This window comes from Mytilus edulis, chromosome 6 (assembly GCF_963676685.1).
Source record: "Mytilus edulis chromosome 6, xbMytEdul2.2, whole genome shotgun sequence".
Lineage (NCBI taxonomy): Eukaryota > Metazoa > Mollusca > Bivalvia > Mytilida > Mytilidae > Mytilus > Mytilus edulis.
In genome coordinates this window covers 2,902,449-2,923,258 of record NC_092349.1, presented here as the reverse complement: position 1 = coordinate 2,923,258, position 20,810 = coordinate 2,902,449, and the positions used below count along the sequence as shown (strand labels likewise).

The 20,810-nt window shown below is 31.8% G+C and overlaps 1 protein-coding gene across 3 annotated transcripts; it reads right to left on the bottom strand.

Annotated features, from left to right (window-relative positions):
- Positions 1-681: 681 nt before the first annotated feature.
- LOC139526949 (E3 ubiquitin-protein ligase DTX4-like) lies at positions 682-20,781 on the bottom strand. 3 transcript variants are annotated; one of them, XR_011665227.1, is made up of 9 exons: positions 20,529-20,781; positions 8,696-9,710; positions 7,943-7,983; positions 7,380-7,475; positions 7,004-7,071; positions 5,237-5,383; positions 4,177-4,428; positions 2,777-3,211; positions 682-2,486 (listed from the first exon to the last, which is right to left on the bottom strand). XR_011665227.1 is itself a non-coding variant. In XM_071322131.1 (8 exons), exons 1-8 carry the CDS (start codon positions 20,773-20,775, stop codon positions 2,993-2,995), a joined length of 2,085 nt encoding a protein of 694 aa, XP_071178232.1. In that variant the 5' UTR covers positions 20,776-20,781; the 3' UTR covers positions 682-2,992. The 3 variants fall into 3 exon arrangements, 1 of the variants encoding a protein (XP_071178232.1); XR_011665228.1 differs by having other exon boundaries at positions 682-2,475; XM_071322131.1 differs by having other exon boundaries at positions 682-3,211.
- Positions 20,782-20,810: the final 29 nt, after the last annotated feature.

Below are 20,810 nucleotides of genomic sequence, written 5' to 3'. Positions count from 1 at the left end.
TAATATCATTAAGAGTTCTCTGGTTATAGGAGTTGTCCTCCGGATAGCATTTTGTCCAGTGGATAGCTGGACAATCCTTAACCAGTTTTTGAACAACACAATTTAACCTCTGGATAGCAATCCACTGGATAAACATTTATCCAATGGACAAGCTTATCCAGTGGATAACTTTATCCAGCCTTTTGAACAACCGGGCCCTGATGTTCATGTTGTCTAACCAAGATACATAATGGCACTAGAATCAAACAAATCAAATCAAAATCGAAGGAACTCAAAGCCAAAAATTCCTAAAAATTACGCCAGATCTTACTAATGGCATATATGACCGAGGGTAGAACACATTTAGGAATAATTCATCATTTACTCAGGGTAAATTTTCAAATAAATGACTGAAGCTGTCATATTCAAGTTAAATCCTGGATCAGTGTCATCGAACCAGGGAATGTAAAAACATTTCAAAGATACCGGGTTTATAAATTTGCTTTACCAGTCTTGCATTTCGTCGGACATTGTGTCCCACATTTATCACAAACAAGACAAACAAAGTGGCATCTAACCAGGTGTTGTAAGAACATATCAGATATCTGGTTTTTAAGTTTATCATGTCAGTTTTGCATTTTCTCTGCTTACGACTCATCAGTGTCTCATATGTATCACAAACAAAACAAATAAAGAGAAAAATAAGATATAATGTTTATTGTTGTTGTAGTAAAGTAACAAATGAGGCTATACATCTAAATATACAATGAAATGAAATCCAGTAGATAGGATGTAAATATATCATGCAGGCAAAATAAAGAAAGAACAATCCATGTTTACCAATAACAAAAAATAAATCAAATATAAACAACAGTCAGCAAAGTAAAAGAATACAGGCATAAATCTTACTAGAGAAAATTGGATGGTTCACATAGTTAATTTTATTTCATTCATGTAAAAATCACATACATTTTTTATGAAAACCTCAATTTCCCTACGGCTACCCTTGAAGAAGATTTTAAACAGTTACTTAAGTTGTTCTTGTGCAATCATGATTAAGACCATATTATATATAAAAAAAATTGTAAAGAATTTCCCTTTAAATAATACATAATGATGAATTACTTTTATTTTAACAAATCTAGCAAATAAATGTATAACATGGATCATTTAAAGACAACAAATGTTATCACTATACTTTATATGAATGTTGTCATTGTCTGTAGGAACTTCTTTAAGTTTTGTTGTTTATCTAATGCACTAGTTGGCCTCTTGTTTCTAATTTAAAATATCAAAGGTATCTATTTAATTAATGAGATATCCATTGCATTGTACATGTTGTATAATTTATTCATCATAACAAGAATGCAAAGCTAAAATGTTTTGCCTGCTTAACTAATGATGATTGATTTAACTTATTTCATGTTTAAGTCATTTAGATCAATTTCTTACATATATCACATTAACTGAAAGTTATCAATGATCCTTGATATTGAAGTTTAAAACGAGGTCATATACACCTTATTAGAGCTGCTCCAAAATTAAATGCACTAAAGAGGCTATGAGGGACTTCTTTTAAACCACAACCACTCATATATAAATTTTTCATTTTACATATCTGTAAGGAAAATGCAACAACCCACAATAAATACAATAAATTTGAGAACCTTCAATGCCCCTCACCATGATCAATTTTGGAACAGCCCTTAAAAATAGTATAGTTTTTAGTGACCATTGAATCATGACACATGTCAAACAAAAACTTTAGACCAAAAGTATATGTACACCAAATATGAATTATCCAGCTGTTTCTGAAACATGAAGCCTTTAAACAATAAGCTTACACTGTTACAGCTGCCATATAAGAATACTGGAGTCTGGCATTCTGCAACATACATCACCCAGACAAGACAAAAATTTATCATGTGTGCTTTAAGAACACATTTCATGCTTTTTTGATATTGTACAGTTATCATGGAGATTCAATAACTGCCTTTAAAATAAGAGACCAGCTATAAAAATGTCAATAAGGGTACCCTCTGTGTAAATTTAGAAAAAGTTAATTAATTTGTTGTTTGAAAAGATAAAATGTTATATAGCCAATCTATTGTTTAAGTTGTCATTTTGTGTTGGTATAACTTCTAGTTTTAATAGTTTCAAAAAAATAGATTCCTTTTAAATGATTTATTTATTTAAGTCATTAAATAGAGTAATTCTATTGGTTATCAATGTTCAAATAGATATCACACAATCCAATAGGTATCACAGGTTCAAATGGATAACCCATGATCAAAGGGTAATACATAGGTCGCACATGATCAAAATGGTAATACAGGATCAAGAGGGTATAACATGACCAAATGGATAATGCAGGATCAAAAGGTTAATACATGAACAAATGTGTATCACATGATCAAATGACCTAATGACCACAACAGTAGCATATGATCAAATGAGTTATTATACATGATGAAACATTATAAGTTATATGGTTCGCTACTGACCCCCTACGGATCCATAGAGGGTTAGTAAAATCCATAGGGGGTGAGGCCGGAGGCCGAGTCCCCTATGGATTTTATTCACCCTCTATGGATCCGTAGGGGGTCAGTAGTTAACCGTATAACGAATTTATCGCACGCTAGACTTTTTCTGCTGCGTTTTGTTGAAAAATAAACAATGAAACACAACAATATTAATAGATGACGTCACCATTAACGCGTCATGAACCCCCTATGAAATTTACTAACCCCCTACGGTCTGATAGGGGGTCACCATGTGACGGCGTTAAACCAATCACAACGTGATAATTTACCTGCGGTGCGATAAAATTTATTGTCAAGGTACTAAACATAAAACTAATACTATAATTTTAAATTATGTTGACAATGAGATTTGATATCATGTTCTCTAAGATCTGATCTCTTTAAGTGTATAACTTACATAAAAAACTAAATTATTTTATTTTCATGTAATCACATTCCACGAATACATTGCATGAATATGTACAATCAAATCATATATCCTTTTCTGTTACGCCTTGTACAGATAGTTCCTGAAGTACATTATCAAAGTACTTGTCATCTGGGAAACCATGACCAGAAATATTTGATCCAAATTCTGTTTTGTGATGTATTTCATTCCATGTGACTGTATCCGTCTCTCCTGTGGTTGTAGAATGTCCAATTGTGAATGTTAATCTCCTCTTCCATGCAACTATCAGTAGCTTTAATATCTAAAATGAAGAAATAATTGGAGTCTGCGTCATCTTTTTTTAATGAGATCACAGAGATTTGCATAAACTCATGAAACTTGTATCTGCTGTTCAAATATGAAACTTTTTTATTTTCATGCATCTTAATCATTTTTATGAATATACCTTCATCAGGACTCAAAGACAAATAACCTTGATTTCACTTGGCACAAATATTTTAAAACTGGCAAAAATAAAAACATTCTGACAATTTTTTGACAACATTTTCAGATAACACCCCAGTCCCGAAAAGTAAATCTGAAATAAAGAATTGCAAAATGGAAATAACACAAGTTTTTTAAATGCTGAACCATTAGAAATTGCAATGTTTGAGATAATGGCTTTGAAAAGCTATGATCTGGTATTTCATTATATAGATTATAGTCATTTGAATTTCAATTCAGCTATCACTTGAAAATAAAATAATTCTTTAATTGTTTGGTTTGGGACATATTTATAGATCAGCTTTCACCTGACATAATCTTTTAGTCCTTTTTAAACTACAAGAGAATGGCTAGTGAATTTCACAGAAAAAAATATACAATGAGATATGCAATAATCTTTCAGTTCTTTTTCAATGATAAGAGGGGCTACAGAATTTCACAGAAAAAATATGACTTCCTAGCTGTAGGAAAAGAATGCCAGCTTAAACAAGACATTCCTGATAATTCCTATACAGAATGTCTGACTTTTCAAAGTTTCCAGATGACAAGGGAGAGAACTTCCCTATGTATTGGCTGAATTTGTAAGACCTTAGAGTGCACTCTTTCTGAATGTTGAATATAATTTTGTACATAACACACAAGAGATTTGACATAAAGACTAGGTTCAATCATTACAATGACACAAAACATTTTAAATAACTTATCGAGAAATTAATTGTGGTCTGTGGTCATCAAGATGACAAGGGAGAGAACTTCACTATCCGATTCTAATTTTAACTGTACCTTTCTTCCTTCATCATTATCAGGTAAGAAACACACTCTGGGGAATCCCCTACATGTAAATCTCTTTCCTGGATGTGGGTGTTCCTGTGTCTGTACCCCAGGGGATATATGGTACAATATTCTGATTGTATGACTGTCTGGGAACCCCTGTAATGCCTGGGACATTATACAGTACTCCATCACACCCTTGGGACAATTTCCATGTTTTTCTCCATATATTGTCTTGCATGCTGGGCACTGCATACTACCATTCTACAAAATAAAAAAAGGTAAAGTTATTCCTTCTAAATCATTATATGTTATTTATTAAATGATAGCAATATCAAATTTTTTAATAATTTCAAAAAGAAAGAAGAATTCTAAGTATTATGCATATACTGCTTTCTTTGTAAAACTGCTGGAATCTTTAGCATGACTTACCACTTCTTTTTTTAAATAGTAGAACTAGTAAGACTTTTGTTTTTAGACAGAAATTAATTGTTAGAATTAAAATCATTGAAGACAAAGTTGCATTTCACAATCTCACAAACATGTTTAACCCCGCCGCATTTTTGCGCCTGTCCCAAGTCAAGAGCCTCTGGCCTTTGTTAGTCTTGTATTATTTTAATTTTAGTTTCTTGTGTACAATTTGGAAATTAGTATGGCGTTTATCATCACTGAACTAGTATATATTTGTTTAGGGGCCAGTTGAAGGACGCCTCCGGGTGTGTAAATTTCTCACTACATTGTAGACCTGTTGGTGACCTTCTGCTGTTGTTTTTTTCTATGGTCGGGTTGTTGTCTCTTTGGCACATTCCCCATTTCCATTCTCAATTTTATTTGTATGACTGTTCATTTTGGTGGGTTTTTTTAACACGAAAGTGGCAGGTTCTCAGCAGATAGCAAAAATGCATATAAAGATTGAACTTTCATAAAAAATAAAATATTTGGTTTCAATACTTCTGAAATTTATATGTTTTTATCAATTATTTTAGTGTTTTTTTGTTTTTTTGGGTTTTTGGAGGGATTTTTTTTTCCATTATGCTTAGAGGCAGATATAACAAAAAATGTAATATGTTACCTTAGACCCACTGTCATACATAGCTATCAAACACAACTTATGGAACATATGACTACATTTATTGAGTTGATAAACAACATGATTTTCCATCTGACCCTCTCCGTATCCTGAGGCATGACTCAATTTTTCACAACATATACAACAGTCCTAAAACAGAAAATGTATCATAGTTGTGATAATATTTATCCTTAATAAAGGCTTTGCTTAAGATCACATCAACAAGCTTTATATGATCACAATGCTAATAAAATAAAGCCTTAGAAAGCACAATAAATGATTTAAATATAAACTATCCTAACTTTTTCTTGGTTTTACAATACTAAGGTGGTACATAACACTACAGGGAGATAACTCTGAAAATATAAATATATCAGCAAAATGTTCTAATCAAGTCTTATTGTAAAGGTATATAAAGCTTCTCAATAAATGATCAAAATAAGGGTTTGTCAAACTGCTTTATATCCAATTATATTTTTCCGATTAAGTATGCGGTTTAAGATTTTTGAAATTCTTATATTTTTGTCAAAGGGTCAATTTAAAGTTAATTATTTTTGTTAAAAAAATTTGAAAATTATATAAATCAAATTTATTTAAGTCAAGATGTTTGGTACCACCTTAAACTTTTATAGCCAAAGGAACACAAACATAACTCATTGTTTTTCTTTGCCTCTGTTTAATAAAAAAATCGTGTAGTCTTGCAATATAAACCCTTGGTTAACAAAAACAATGAAAAGGCCCTTTATCATATAATATTATGAATGAAAGCCCTGGATTAAGCTGACTCTAGGAAACACTTTTTGACACAAATTCTGGGTTGTGATGTACAATGTTAGAGTCAAAATTCTGTGACAAACACAAGATTAGGAAAAGAGATTTCTGTATCATAATGTCAATGCATGCATGGTTAAAAAAATCTCTGTTAACCTACAGTCAATAACAGACAAAAATCCAGTTTCATTTTAAAATTATACATAGCCATCTGTCATAGAACTTGTGACTGAGAATTTTTGTTCTTGTTTAACTGCCTTTGTGGATTCATTTATTTTCCTACATGCTAATTATTGGTGAAATGAGGAAATCTTGCATACTAAATTGAATATAAGTTTTTGTGGTTTTGCCAAAATCACCATAAACCCAATAGAAAATTTTTAATTTTTTGAACATTCAAATTCATTACCTTTATCCATGAAATCCTCAAATGATTATGAATCCACAGTATTTGAAAGTAACAATTATTGCTGAATCAGTGACACACAGTTGTTATCATTATAATTAAACTGGACCTCTGTTCTGTTCACTTATCGCTACACTAACAACAGGTAAGGCCTTAATCCTGCAGTGAGTTTTCTGAAGTACCTGATTTCATAATTTAGACTAGACTAGTGCATCAAGTCAAGTGATGTGTTTATGTTTTATATTAATTAGACATCAAAAGTGAAATTAACACATTTATATCACTCATGAGTTTTAGATGAAATGAAAATTGCCGGCTCAGTTTGTCAAGAACATGACAGGTGAGCAAAAAATGATGATGATATATTTAAAAAATTACCACCATATACAATGAGAAGACCAATAAATCCATTATATAAAAAAGAAAATGTGGTATGATTGCCAATGAGACAACTATCCACAAAAGACCAAAATGACACAGACATTAACAACTATAGGTCACCGTATGGCCTTCAAGATTGAGAAAAGCCCATACCTCATAGTCAGCTATAAAAGGCCCAGATAAGACAATGTAAAACAATTATGTTTATTTACCTCATCGGCAGGAGGATGTTGAATAACTTCTGTAAACTGTTCAAATATTTCTGTATCTGATGTTTTACCTAAAATTGTATAATACATTGAAACCTCTGAAACTGAACCACTTTCTGAATTAAAGAAGTGTAATTTAGATTATCATGATTCTACGGTAAACAGTTTTGATAGGTAAATTAAGAAAATGAAATGCCAGTTAAGTTAATTATACAGTTTTTTCAAGGTTTGGTTGCAGTAATTTACAAATGTTGTTGTCTTTAATGCATAAATAAAAACAGTTTATGGCAGATATAGTGTCTCACTCTGCATTGGCAGAAATAACGTTTGTTTTGTATTTTATGATTTACTGATTTAAATGACAATTTGCATAAAATACCTTGTTTTTTACTTTGTCTGGAATTAATGTTTGGTATTTTAGCTTCTTCTGGTATGTCTAAATGTTGAGAACCAGATCTTACTGCAGTACTGGAACCTGTAAAACAAAAGATATATACAAATGATATAATTAGTCAAATTTTTTTTCAGATCACCTTGATTAGGTGAAAACCTGCCATGTCAAATACTTCTGTTCCCAGTGAAGTAAATTCTGTGCATTTTGATCCCAATTCAAAAATAAATAACAAAATTACTCAGAGCCAAGGAAAATTCAAAGGGGAAAGTCCAAAACTAAATAAAACAAAACGAAAACAACTGTCATATTCCTGACTTGGTACAGGCATTTCCTTATGTAGAAAATGGTGGATTAAACCTTTGTTTTAAAGCAAGCTTAACATCTCACTTGTCATATATATAATTCCATGTCACCTATTTCATAAAGTCTGTAATTTTTACTCCCAAGATCTCATTTATAAACAGGTTTGAATGTTCTTTCATGGTTTTAAGAGATAATCAACTTCCCAGTTTTTAGCAAATTAAAATTTCTTGACTTTCTTCCCTTACCTGATGGATAAGTCATGCCACTAGATGCTGCAGGATGGCCACTATAAAGAGAATAAAGAGATATACATGTTAATAATGTTAACTTAATATACTAGTACTTTTCATTGCTAATTAATATATTCAAATTCTAAGTGTCACCTTGCTGAAGGATGTGTAACTTTGATCTTCAGAGGAAGATTTCCTGTTTTTCACTTGCATATGATATCAATCTATTTCTTGCTCAATGTAAAGAATTGAAAGATGTGACTATTATCTCTCCTGTCATTGTAACATTGTGATGCTTATTTTGTCTTTAGTGTAATTTATGTAAATTATGTTATTGAGAAACATATTTACATGTCTTATCTTTTTATATTAATAACAAGCTTTATCAAATATGTTCTTAACCCTGTTAACTGAAATAAAAGAATTAGCCATACATTATGGAAATTAAAATCTTGTAGAAGCATCTTCATTTAAACATTCAAGATTTTCAATTTCAAAGTCAAATATCAAGGTCACATAATAATATTAAATCAAACATTGTTTAAAATACATCTGACAGTCCATATGTATTGAACATCTGAGGCCTTCCAGTAAAACGTTACAAGAAAATAATCTGATGCCATAGTAACAGGCAATCACTGTATAGTTTAAGGTTTTAAGTACACTAGATTCACAGATACATGTAGTGATCATTGATAGGGGCTATCAAGTGGTAGGAATGGTAGGGAAAAAAGAACACACAATAAACCAACATACATATATACTAACCTACGAGCCATATTTACAATGCTTCCACCAGGTAACCCATGATGCACTGGGAACATTCCATACTGTGCTGACATAGCTTGTCCTCCATAAAATGCCTGACCCACTGCATTTGATGGTCCCATTGGAAAATTTGATGGTTGCATGTTACCAATGTTATTGTTCATATTTCCAGACATGCCCATTTGAGGCATATTTTGATACTGACTTGATGGGTTCATTGTCATATTAGGTGTAAAGTTTGGAAATGTATTGTTATTTTGTCCTATGTTGCTATTTCCTTGACCCATATGACTAACATTTTGATTGGTCATGTTTTGAGGCATTTGATTGGCCATGCTTTGAGGCATTGAATTAGCATTGACAAAACTCCTCGTAAGTCGCCTACCATATGCTAAATTCACTTGATTAGAATTCTGACTAGATGGAGTGTTTCCATAATTAGGAGTCACATGATTGAAACTTTGACTAGCTGTGGTATATACTGCACTAGGATTAAAATTAGATACGTTATTAGATGTGACGGCACCAATAGGATTTGGTGCTGTGGCAGTCTGAGAGTTTGTGTGTCCAGATTTAAATTTTTTGGTAGGACTTGGACTTGTCCCAGAACTTTTCGTTGGACTTTTAGAAGAGGAATTTGAAGTACCATTACTGCTTGTACTGGCAGTGGAAACCATGGAAACTGAGGAATGTTGAGGTGGTGAGTTCGTTCCGTTTCCTGACGGATAAGCTAGCTTTGTGGTTGCTCTGCGAACTTTTCTTACACGTCCAGTTTCAATTCTAATTTGAATCATTTTGCTAAAATCTATATGATACGGAAGTTTTAAAGCTGATTTTGACAGATCAAATATATTAGATCTGGGAGTCTGTGAATAGTAATCTTCTATCAAACACCCAACCTCCATGTCATATATGTGCCACTGACCCCTAACATCCCCCTCCCACTGCCAAACAATGCCTTTTCCTGGTAGGCTTGATGGAGGGTATGTGCTCCTTCTAATGGGCCTAGCTGTTCCTGAAAAAAATACAAGAAGCATAAGAATATATATACACAACTAGAACACACCCTTGATATGGCGGGTCCGTAACTGAATTAAAGTATATATGCGTAAGCCTTATTTAGTATTGGTATTGTCATCTGATTAAGTCATTAAAATGCACTGGAACTTATCAATTATTGGTAATATTAGTTATTTGAAAAACAACAGGGCCTGGAATGAAGTATTTTTTAATCTACAGCATTGTCCTATATTAGTTTTAAATAAAGTTGGATCCTTTAATTCGCTGTTTTACTTCTGTCGGCTATGAAAAAGAAAACTGTACCTATACGCCTCATTTTAAGTCCAGATTTTTAGTCTTCATATTGTCACCTTAGAAAGTCATTCTGATTAAAAAAGGGAACAATGTGACAATGATTGAATTTAGTAGTGTCAACCCCATGTATACGACCTGTGTATATGGAAAAATCCTAAATACACCATTTGGTGGTGCATCTGTCAGATGCGGAACGTACAGATAAGGTAATAGGTACATTGTAACATGTGAATATACTATTGGTATCGGTATCGGACTCGACCCGGAACTTGTTAATTATTGGCAATATAACTTATGTGGAAAACAAAAGGGTCTTGAGTGGTGTAATTTTTAATCAACACCATTGTCCTATCATACCTATATTAGCTTTATATACATGATATAAAGTTGAATTCTTTGATTTGTTGTTTTTACCCCAAGACGGCTGATAAATTGGACCTCATTATTTTAGTATTATAGATAGTTATTAGATAGATTTATGACAGGAATTATTACATACAAATGTTGTACAATATGACAAACTACAGACTCCTCCAAGAAAATACACACACAAACATTTTCGACATAGACAAACAACAACCATCATGTGTTATTTGATTTGTAATTTAATGTTTGTTCTAGATCTTGGCATGAATGGCATGCTAATGACATACTGCTAAGGTTTTCATCTAGTTTTATTTTCAAAATGCCAATGTGTAAATGAAAGCATTGATGAAATGTAGAAATTTGCAGTATAATTCACACCTGGATTGCAATGAATTCTGAAAATTGACCCCAAAATAGGATTGCAACTACCCAATAGAGTATATCTCCACATGGCAGTTCCTATTTTTAATTGTGGTGTGATGTTTTAAATGATTATCAGGTTATAATACATATATCATGTATATACATGATGTAAGTTGAAGTATGTGCACTCAAGTTTGTCTTTTACATAATCTGTGTTTTGCAATACATGTAGTAATTATCTCATTTCTGTCAAGTTAAAGGGATCCATTATACTGAAACATGTATGTACAATGTATTCCAAGAGCAGTTGTCTTAAATGTCAATACGACAAATTATAAATTGAATTAAAATGGTAGATTTTATCATTTACCAATGTTTACAAGATCTTCAAATAATCATGATAATAGACCTTCAGAAAATGGAAAATGCATATAACATGTATAAGTAAGTGAACAGTTTTTAAGTAATGTAACATTTGTTAGGGAAAGCTTGAGCCTGCCTCATGGTGCTGTTTTTTTCCATCTCTTTTGAAGATTTATTGGTGGCCTTAAAGGGATAATTCGCGATTTTTCACTTTTCATCTTATTATGTTCATAATACCATAAAAAACATATTCACCAAGTTTTATTTTGATATGAAATCTAATAAAGAAGAAAATTGGGAATTATTAATTTTATTTTTTGAAACTTCCTGACTTATGTGACGTAGTTTAAGTCTTTGATGCATGCCGGGAGTGAAAATATCTCATTTAAGTCTTGTTCGTTAACCATCTAATAACTCGATTTAAAGCGCATCGACGACTTTTGGTGTAGCTATTAACCAACGAAAAATAAGTGATAGCCATGCAACTTTTAAAATAAGATCGTGTGGATTTTTTAAAACGAATTTTAATAAAAAAAAGTAAATCATACAATAGAACATTTTTATGATTTTGTTTCTAAAAATACTTTTTAACAAACATACGAAACTGACATGATCGATAGTGTATTAAAAATACATGTTTGTATTCTGACCTTTTTGCTTCATTCCAGCAATCATTTTCACTTGCTTGTACGGTGGAAACAATAAAATGTGTATTGTTTTGTGACACCTAAAGAATGTGGAATGCGTAGTTTAACTCAAGGTAATTAAAAGATTAGCATTATGTAATTCTTATCTTTTGATCCTCATTCAGTGAATTCTAGGCGTCACGGTTCACTGGCATTTCAGGTGTGAACAACATTTCGTATCAATTGTAAATGGGAGTCAGACAAAGTTTCAGACACATGAATGTAAAAAAAATTAATTAAAATTAATTAACGGGAATAATAAGATCGCACAATAACTGGATAGCTGTATATTTTCAATTTTGCATAAGATCACTTTTAATGAATTATGACTTTTGATTACTTTAGTAACGATAAAATACTGAATTATTTTAATTGAAGAATTTATAAATAAAAATAGCCTTCTAAACACGAGTTTATGAACTAAAAATTGTACTATTTCAAATTAGGAACGGCAGCCTTAAATATTTCAAACAGATCATTAACAATTGCAATTATATAATTTAGTCCATCCAAAGTGATCTTTAATTACCTATTTAGGAATTAAACTGCTCATCAAAATATTTTAAATCTCACAACACATGAATACTTCAGATATTTGAAAAAAGATGTTTTAAAAGATTGACAGGAAATTAAAGGATCTAATTGGAATGGAATCAACAAATTACGAACAGATATGCTTTTCAAGTGTGAAAAACATCAACAAAATTTATACATAATCGGGAATGTCCTTCTTAAAATACTCTTTGTCTCACACCGTAACTATATATAATACTTTAGCTATTTGACCAACGATGTATTAAAAAAAAATGAACGAATTAAATGTCATCTCTCCCTATTTTTTAATGTAATTATAAGTCTGTTTCAACTGGCAAGAATACCACTAAAACGGACAAGCAGTTTATTCTTTAAATTGCTGTCATTGAATATCAAGAGAGAAAATAAATCCCGAAATTGATTTGAAACTTTGATACTCTATAGTTTTCCTGGAAAATATTCACATCCCTCGGTATTAGTGTACTTCCAGTTGCGTATATATTACATGCATGTCGGAACAATTGTGATGATGGCGAATTTCTTCCTTTTTTCGAGAACAATCTAATTGATATATAAATGTCCATAACTTCGATGAGCCAAATAAAGTTATATATCGACCTGTATTTAAATCTCCTCTTCTTCTTCTTTTGGTATACTATAATTCGGAGTTTAGTATGACGTCCATTATCACTGTACTATTATGCATATTTTAGGGGCCAGCTGAAGGACACCTACGGGTGCGGGAATTCTCGCTACATTGAAGACCCATTGGTTGCCTTCGGCTGTTGTTTGCTCTATGGTCGGGTGGTTGTCGCTTTGACATATTCACCATTTCCTTTCTCAATTTTATAGTCTAGATCGTCATTTGATGATTACATACTGTTGGCATACGTGGACTTGTCATTTTACAAAACTTTTACCCCAATTTACGCAAAATGTATGTTTCTTTCTTATGTTCTATGTATACATGTATATGTTTTAATTTGCTCTAGAGGTCCGTAACTTATAATCCAGGCGTATATACGAATGGTCGACAAGTGCGTACATTTTTTTAAATCAATATTTCTGGCCTTCACCATTGACAACGGGTATATATTACATTTTACCAAATTTACCCTTGGAAAAAATATGTATATAGATTTTTATTTCATCAAATCTGTTTGGTTTTTTTTTGGTATTATTTATATTTTTATAAATAATTTTCTTTTCACCAGAAATGTTATTCATAAACAAGCGTATGAGTTTAGTAATATCACTTTCGGACACGCAAGATAGAGATGTATATGGGCAGGAATTCACTAATGCTACTTTAGTGTGACATTGTAAGAAAAAAATAAAAATCATTATAAGCTTCTAAATTTTTTACAAATTATTGCTACAAATGGTGTCCTTCTATTTGTAACCAAAAAAATCATTTTTAAACTTGCATCAGTTTGGAACCAAAGCAAATAATGAATTTGGAGCATGTAACATGGACACTTTTTCCAAATTGAGATTAATGATTCCTTAACTTATTCAACATTCAATATCATATATATTGATCACAAAACATGTCTATCATCAAAACTCTAAAATTTGTATTTTCATTTCTTTCAGAAATTTTGTGAAAACAAGTTTCCTCTACTTTTCTGTCAATGTTACATGCAATGTTTAAGAGATAAATACAGTAAGAATCATTTTCTTTCTGAACATGTAAAGGCTCTTTTTCATTGTGTTACCCTCACATTAAAAAATTGTATTAATATTTTTGCAATTTTCTCATTTCTGTCATAAAATATTGACTTAAATGTTGCATGTAACGTGGACACAAAAAATATGAATAATGAACCATGCCAGAATTGACCTTAAAAGATATAAAAAGCCTCCAAACAACCTACTGAATGTAAATTATACAATTATACTGCCACATTTCTCATATATGATATTATTTAAATAGTGGTTAATACCAAAACCATTCACCTAAATTTCAGACAGCAGACATATTTTTTAACTATAGCAGTAGTTATGCTTGTTCATGGTGGTACACTATGGAAGGCTAAATTAAAAGATATTCAAATGTCAAAATAACCAGAAAAATAAAATTAAGATAAAAGATAGATCAATTGATGAAGGAGTCATCCAAAATTTCCACAACATGAAACATTTTTATGTCAGTAAGTAAGCAACCCGTTTTTTTATGCACAGGGATGAGATTGATCAGAAGACAACCACACAACCATCAGCATCCACAAGTTTCTCACTCAATAACTAATACTGACAAAGTAAGGGTTCAAAATGATTACATGTATCCCTCATTCATGTGACACAGTTACACTTAAAACTAATAGTATGAAAAACCAAGACAAAATATGGACAAATCTGCGAGAGGTTGATACAGCTGCATTTATTGAGAATCTTATTTTCAATCGTTTACATAACTTCTATAAAGAACAATTTGGGTTTCATCTTTGAGGTTGTTGTCTGATAGACATATTACCCCATATCTCGTTTTATTTCTGCTGGTTAATCTTACATTTATGATAACTTTTTAAGGTTTAAACAATAAATTTTATTTCAAACATTCAAAACAAGTTTCTTGTTTCTTGTTTTCTGTCTCCAACATCTTCAACTATCTATCTGAAAAAAGAAAAAAAACAAAACAACAATTAATCTACCCTCAATCAGAACCAAAATCCATGCATAGATTATAAAATTTACAATAATATAGAAACTCTCAAATATCATGTTTCGATTTTTCAATGCCATTTCATCTTGAAAACTTGTTACCTACACTACAGGAAGCCACAATTTAAAGGGCCCCATAATGACCAGTGTAAAACATTTCAGAAGAGAAAACCAACACCCACTAGACCATAGCCCTTTTTTCATCTTTATTTGGCCTTCTTTTACTTTTTTGTTTCATTAGCGTCACTGAAGAGTCTTTTGTAAACGAAAAGCGTTTCTGGCCTACAAAATTTCAATTCTGGTATCCATGATGAGTTTATTATTTATATTTTGAAATCAGAAGGAGCCTGAACCTCTTATAATGCAAAAGATATTCTGGAATGTCAATTATTGGCATAACAATTAAAAAAAAATGTTACAAATTGAATTCCTCATGATTTCTATAATGAGCATCAGTAAATACACATGATACATGTGTTGACTGGTGATTGAAAAGGGATAAATAAACAAGATTTTGAAATAACTATCTTCTACACTGCTGTAGAATGGTCAAATTGGAGATCACTAGTATGTCTGCATACACAGTCACCATCATCTGGTTTTCTGACACAGACAAACACTACTATCTGACTGTCTGAAAGGACTGTCACCACCTGACTCACTAATAGGGACCTTATCAGACTGGCTAACACAGTCATCATAATCTGCCAGGCTGATAGGGTTATCACCATCTGACAGGCTGAAAGAAATATCACCATCTGACTGGCTGACAGGGACATCACCATCTGACTGGCTGACAGGGACATCACCATCTGACTGGCTGACAGGAACATCACCATATGACTGACTGACAGGAACATCACCAACTGACTGACTAATATGAACATCACCATCTGCCAGGCTGACTAGGACATCACCATCTGTTGGCTGACAGGGACATTACCCTCTGACTGGCTTACAAGAACATCAAAGACTGACTGACAGGAACATCACCAACTAACTGATTGACTGATATGTACATCACCATCTTCCAGGCTGACAGGGACATCACCATCTGTCTGGCTGCCAGGGACATCACCATCTGACTGGTTGACAGGGACAGTATCTTTTTGCAGCATCTTCCTGAGAGTTTTCTTCATCACATTTATTGCTGGTCATCTTTTTCTTTCTTAGGTTTATATTGCCTGTAGATTTTTTTTTTATTAAAAATTGCATGTAAATTTTCAAGACTGACACCAATTTTGTTGTCAATGAAGAAAATACACTTCTAAAAAGAATATCTATATTTAGAAATAAAGATGAAGTTTGATGGTGGTAAAACAAGTTAAATTATCAATAAACTCTTTATAGAGCAAAGGAGTTAGTAAATGTTATCAGTTCTGTTCATGCGTGTAACATTGACAGAAAGTAAAAGGTTGTATGTCAATGTTACATACATGAAGACCAGAAGATGAAAGTGGTGTGCTTAATAGTCAACTTTGGAGAAATAATATAATTGCTGCCCAGTAATATCTAATTAATCATTTAGGTTATAAAATGTTATATAAATGTCTGACTTTAAGGAAGTAATACATTTGCATGTAACATAAAAAAATCTTGACACAAAATATTGTTGTCAATGTTACTAACTAGTGTTAAAAGACAAATTAAACAGGAAAACATGAAAACGCTTTAATTTTGTAAAATAAAAATAAGATAATAGCTCCATATGGCAGTAAGTTTTGTTTACGCATGTAACACTGGCCTGAACATGTAAAAGTCTAAATAATAGACTCTGTCAATGTTACATACACAATTTCTTAATGAAAAAAAAGTTTAATTTGGGTTTCCTTTATACATTATTTTTTAAAATAAGTATCATAATATTAACTTTGAATATTAAAAATTAGATTAACTGTTGATTTCAACACAGTAAAATCTTCTCATATAACACAAAAAAGACCTGATGCAAAAATTGTAGTCCATGTTACTCATAAAGTTATCATAGGAGCATCAAAGAAATTGTGTGATGACAATATTTCAGATGTTAGTCATTTATAAACTCAGATATCCTCATTTTAAAGCTCATAACAGAGGTTTGGAAATCAATGCTTTTAAAACATTATAATTCTGGGACAGGGTTATGTATGTAACATTGACAGGAACACCAACAAATGATGAGGAAAAATTGCTAGTCAATCAGGAAAAAAATAAACACAAATAATTAAAACTCATTTATTTCTTTAATATCATTTTAATGAAGCAAATTTAAATTTCAACAAGATTTTATTGATTGAATAATTGTATGCACATTTATTAGGTTGTAGCATGTAACCTGGACGCAGAAGATGTGTCAATGTTACATGTCTTTAAACGATAAGAATTAAAAGTAAATATTGTAAAGTCTAGAAATTAAGAAAGATCAACAACTTCTCTGTTAAGAATACAGCATAAATTTACATTTGATTTAATATTATGCACTGGCCAATTATGCTTTAAGTGTAATAAAGTAATATTGTTTTTATTCTGGTGTCAATGTTACATTTTATGTTTTCAAATTAAGTGGCCAGTTATCTTTATAATGCTGAGAATGAATACAAGTACTAGTTAATCAAATTGGCAATTAATCTGTGGTATTTCATGTAAAAAATTAGATTGATAAGGCAAACCGTACAAAAAAAAGCTTTTGCATGTATCATAGACACCTTTCCTTGGTAAATATTTTCGTGTCAATGTTATGTACAGAAATCTCTCCAGCAATAAAATGAATATCGTAAGGGTCAAACCTGTTTAAATACAAGATAAACTTATATTTTTTGACAAAATTGCAAAGCAAGTCACACATCATTATCAAAGAACCTAATTTACACAAAAAGTGCATGTAACACTTCATTGTGAGGTCAAATTAACCTGGTCCCACTCTCTTATCATCTGCTTGCTCACTGGTAGATGCCAAGTGTGAAAGATGACAAAGCCACATTTTAATGTAATTGTCAGTGGGTTGAAATGTGAAAAAAATAATTATGGTAATGCTTACTATAAAAAGTATACAACTGTTATAAAAAGATGAGTATTATTGGGCAGTATTGACACGAAAATGAAATAAATTTTCTTACCTTCTATATTTTTCAAACTTCAGTTGATTGATAAAAATCATGAAATCCAAATTGTAACCATTGTTGACACCTTTCAAAATTTGCCATGCTGGACCAATAACTTGTTTCCAAAGCTAATCAGCTAATGAAAAGGTGCATGTAACATTTGTTGACGGGAAAAGTTACATGCACTTGTCCATTTTCAAACGTATTTTATTTGCAGCAATAATCGGATTCTGTACAAAATGGGGTTTCTAAATGATAGACCGATCATTTTGCAGTTGATTTTCAACTATTATAGTAGAACAATTCTTCAGGCATATTCTAAATATGACTAGGGGTTTTGCCACTGCAGAAATGTCACACTTTTTGTCTACAGTTTTCAACTGCCAGCACACAACAAGTGCTGATTTTTTGTTGATTTTTTTTAATTGGATCCATTTTTTTTGCATGTGGCAATAAAGACTAACCCACTTTGATATTTAAACAATGTTTATTCTCCATATTTGCATGATTTCTTTATTTTTTAATTGGATAAACACTATTGACCCTAAAATTTCACTAGCGAATTCCTGCCCATATTATACACCTAATAGTTCAAAATGGAAAGTTATAAGTTATCGGGCGTGTACACTTATCAATACACTAAGAAGTGAAACAATGCATGAATTTGCAAACTCGACAGGAAATCGCTTGAATACCTGGACGTGTCATCTCACACCCCCTACAATATCTTTGGGAGTAATACCTTTAGCCATGCGGGTGATCAGTGGAGCGAAGATCCTAATTTATTTGAATAAAGTTTATTACATAAAAGAATTATGAACTAATTAGATTTCCGAAAACAATTCAAGTTTCACGGAAGACTTATTTATGATTTGAAATTTTGACTTTTTCACTATTAAATTCCTATATTATCAGTCTAAAAATAACAGATCATGGTTATTTAAAAAGAAAAGAAGAAAATTTTCCGTATCAAGTAAGTTAACTAGTTAACTAGTCGGATAAAACAACCGTACAATTGACAAGATATCGACACTCAATTACAACTACATCGGGTTACTGTAGTTTTGGTCCTTAGACATATCGTGACTGCAAATCGGAGAAGGTGACATAATGGGTGACAGCAGAGAATTGATACTCTAAATTTAAAATCGATGGTGATCTCTTATCTAGCAGAATAAAACTTTAATATCTATGAATTTGAGCATTTTTATACAGAATAAACATAATATCAATTTTTGATTTTTTGGCGAAGTTTCCCTTTAAGCCTGGGCTGTTTTTATGCTCTAAGGGGGTAAAGAAGTTTTGGCGAGTTGGATTGTCCTTGGTTGATTAGGCCTTGGAGTTTTGTCTGGGTACCCCTTTGGCCACGTAATAAAAGAGGTTTCAGCCATAGGTTTTATTTCATATTTATAGACACTTTGATATACATGTACAATGTATATACTTTCATTTATACAAATGTTATATATATATCTTTTATAACATTGTCAGGCCTCTTGATCTACAATAACTTTTTTTCAACTTGTCCAACATGTACCAAAAACTTATTTGTCAAAATGGAATTATACAATGTACAATGATGTAACTTGTCCCAAAAATATTTTTTGTTTTCAGAAACATACTTGTGACGTCACCTTGTTTCATTGCCATGCCAAGACAATAGCATCCTTTGGTCATGTTCGTGGAATTTTCATTTTATGAAATTCTACTGGGTCATGAAAAATGAATTGAAATGGATTTGTTCATTTTGCTGTAGAAAAAAAGAGATAAATATATTGTATCTGAAACCATGGCCTAGGTATAATTGAGAATATCTGGCAGTATGCATAAGTTGGTCCTAATGCAGAACAGTCGTTTTTATGAAGTACTGCGTTTGCGCTAAAGGTGGATACATGTATATTGTGATTATACTGGTTGACGATAATAGGTTATAATATTAGAATTAATAATTGATTATTTCTTTGATATAATCAAAGATGGATTTAATTTATTTTCTACAGAATGATTGAACTTGTCCCGTCAAACAAGCTTAATATGGCTGTTACCAGGTTACATGTCCAACCATTTTTCCTCTGATATCAGACAAACCGACTAACAAAATCCCATACCTACATTTGTATCATATGTTAATAAAAACATTGAAAAGTATATATGCACAGACATTAGGAATAAAACCATAATGTAACCTAAATGACCAAAGTAAACATTGCCGCAGTGATGTATGGCTGAAACGACATGTAGCCCGAACATCGAAACCTCTCAAACGGCTCTATGGTCAGGCTTTTCAGTTTTGGTTTCTGAAACATAAAATTTTCCTGTTTCATTTCTCTTTATTCTAGATACCAGGGCAAGAATAGTGTCAAAGGCAAAGTATGTATTTATTCATGTTTAATTTAACTCTGACAGGTCCCGCTTTGAACCCATGCTATTGTGTATCTGGAAAAAAAATAAACGGTTATACACCTGTTCCAAGTCGTATCTGGCAAGTGGTGACAAAATCGATGGCGTATGAAGATAAGGAGCTGTCGGCTGCACTCAGGTTTACTTGATTGGAATTATTTTGATAGGCATTTTCTATGTATTGTGTAACGTTAGGTTCATACGGTCTCCACCGTCCAAATTCATTCATCCACTCCCAAACAATCACGTTGGTTGAGCTCTGTGACATCTTCATGATTGTTCGATATACCTCTGGACTTTTCAAAAGCATAAATTATCCCGAAAGGCGTTTTGTTTACATCTCGT